This window comes from Trachymyrmex septentrionalis, unplaced genomic scaffold (assembly GCF_001594115.1).
Source record: "Trachymyrmex septentrionalis isolate Tsep2-gDNA-1 unplaced genomic scaffold, Tsep1.0 scaffold134, whole genome shotgun sequence".
NCBI lineage: Eukaryota > Metazoa > Arthropoda > Insecta > Hymenoptera > Formicidae > Trachymyrmex > Trachymyrmex septentrionalis.
In genome coordinates, this window is record NW_017304482.1 from 231643 (window position 1) to 234384 (window position 2742).

The 2742-nt window shown below is 37.0% G+C and overlaps 1 protein-coding gene across 1 annotated transcript in view; it reads right to left on the reverse strand.

Annotated features, from left to right (window-relative positions):
- The window catches only part of LOC108757193 (protein trachealess-like), a 53017-nt gene that overhangs the window by 6370 nt on the left and 43905 nt on the right, over positions 1 to 2742 (reverse strand). The window contains exons 3-4 of the mRNA XM_018501606.1: positions 764 to 840; positions 338 to 427 (exon numbers count right to left, since the gene is read on the reverse strand). Coding sequence (XP_018357108.1) covers positions 338 to 427; positions 764 to 840 — 167 coding nt within the window. The remainder of the gene's footprint in view (positions 1 to 337; positions 428 to 763; positions 841 to 2742) is intronic.

A 2742-nucleotide genomic window follows, 5' to 3' on the forward strand; every position in this document is an offset into this window, starting at 1 on the left:
CCGCCGCCGCCACCGCCGCCGCCGGTATTATACCATCGCTACAACTTCAACATTTCAACCTCCTTCTCTTCCGTCAACTTTTCTCTCTTCTTCTCTTTCTCCTCCTCCTCCTCCTCCCCCTCCTCCACCCCCTGTGCCATGTCTTTATATCTTTCTACTATCTCTGGCCTTCCGGTTGACGGTACACGTTGCATTCGCGTTTGGCGCACCCACGTTGCTTTTTACTTGCTTTCGCTTTCTCGTTATCGTTATCACTTTTCCCCTATGCACCCCCTGATCCGCGAGCCAGTCGTTTCCGACTTCATCGGCGCCATGGCGATAAACCGCGCTTACTTACCTGTGAAAGGCCGAGATATATCGAAACGGTCTCGGATATGTACAGGAATCTGCCATCAGCTGCGACAGCCATCGCGAAGCCGTCCAGGGACTGACGACAAAAAGTACAAAGAGATACTTGTGAGGAACTCCGGATCGAATATTCCCAGACGATAAACGGAAGATGCTTTTCAAACATTTATACGGATACTCTCTCTTGAGAAAAGGACAGGCCAAATATTGATAATTTTTGCCGAATGATTTTTATTTCGTATTATGGCTTACATTTCGAATATATTGAAATTCGCTCGACAGATTCGTGCAATTTCGATTGGAGAATAGAGAGCTTGTGACGCGACGCGTCATAGCAATTTGGAAAAAGTATTCGAGTCAAAGATACTGCAATTTGGCGGAGTTCCTACGGTTTACATCTACAATGCAGACTTACCTGTAATATGTGGGTACCTTGATGAATTTCGAAGTGGTCTATCGCTGCGGATGTCGACGATCTGACTCGATTAGCACCTGTATAGGATAATATACCAAGATATAAACGACATCATTGAAATAGAAACCTAAAGTAATAATGTATAAATTCTATCATTGTTTATATTGTTAATTACTCACGACAATCTTGAAATTTCTAACTCACTGCAATGCTCAGTTTTATTAGATTAATGCCAACGTTGTCATGTTTGTCGAGTAAAGTTCGAAATTTCGAAAGTAGAATTGAAACAAAACAGACTTCGTATATTCGTTTTTTTAACTGAAAAGAAAGTTTTCTCTTTTCAGGAGGTTCCTAGTCAATAGACAGTTTATTTATGATAATATGTAAAACGAATTAAAATAACAGAATAAAAAGATTACTAATATCTTACACACAATTATTGTTAATTTTGTATGTTAGTAAATATTTTCAAAATGACAAAATAAAAGTTGTAAGATGCTCATTTGATATATAATATATATATATACATATATATACGCATCGTATATATTCAAGCTTTTTTCATTGAAGAATATAAACTCTTTGTAAATTGTACAGTCAGTTTAAAGGAAACTTTACGAGAATAAACTGAAATGTTTACTTTATATAATTATAACGATTTTTGCTGCCTTATACGCAAGTGTCTCAATTTAAAAGAGAGTAACTACAGAATAAGATTATACCTTCCACATGTAATGTAAAATTCTCTCTATAAATTAAAAATTAAATATCTTCAAAATATTATAGTACGGTAAAAGTCAATGAAATTTTTTTCTAGATATTATTTATATTAACTTTTGTATTACATGTATATTTGTATACATGTACACAGACTTGTCTTATATTTCATCGCGAGAATCTCCTTAAGGAATTCCAGTTTTTTAAATTTTATTCGACGTGAGAGCGACAATGGAAAGCGACAAATCTTCCGCACCAATCTATTGTTTCTTCTGCCCATAATAAATCAGAGATTTGAAATTTTCTGAATTTCGGAACGAGTATCGATAACGTAAATGCCGAACACTTAGGACAGATCGGCATATACTTATCCTCGGGGAAGGTATCCTCGATTGATCAGCGATACGTGACTCACATCGGCGGTACACACATCGGCTGTGCCGACCCCTTTTGCGCTTTCTTTTCTCCCCTCGTTTAACAAACAAGACGCGGACTACTTCTTACCGTAATAATAATCCTACGCTCCCCAGCAGCTTCGTAATGAAAGGACTTAGAAGACTCGATCAAACTCGCGCGCGCGAACCGCTTAATCTCGTAAGTCCATCGGGATGAGGCGGAATGGCCGACTCGCCAGACTGACCCTAAGTTTCGGGTTTTCGGTCAACAAGGTAATGCCGACATTTCCTACCGTACAGAACTGGACTTCGGGATAATCTAACAGGATTTCGTTTCTTGACGAACGCCTTTGTTCTCCCAATTATAATGACCCTTTCGCCAATACGAACGAGTCCCTCGCGCGCCTCGTTGTATCAATCTTTCAAGATGTATTTCGCTCCGTTATTTCAAAGGTAACACAATTCGAAGAAACATGACTTCCGAGTCATTATCATAAGTAAGTTAAGTAAACATTATCCTATCGATAATATATTATCAAAAGTGGATTAATTTCACTTATAATAAAAATCGTCAAAATTATCGCGAAAAGGTTTTCTAAAGATTGAAATGAAATGAAAATAACTTATTGCGAGTAATAAATTGAATATATCGACATTATACATCGATATTTACGGATGATTCAAAGTTTAATAAACGATACACGCGTTGATATGCTTTTATTATAACAAAAATATTTAAAAGCAATCTGACACGGAATATTATATCTTCTTCTTTTTTTTTTTTTAAATAATTTACAGAAGATGAATTACTTCCGTAACGCGGATATTATATTATATAATAGCGGTCAACCCTCGTCGAGACGCATC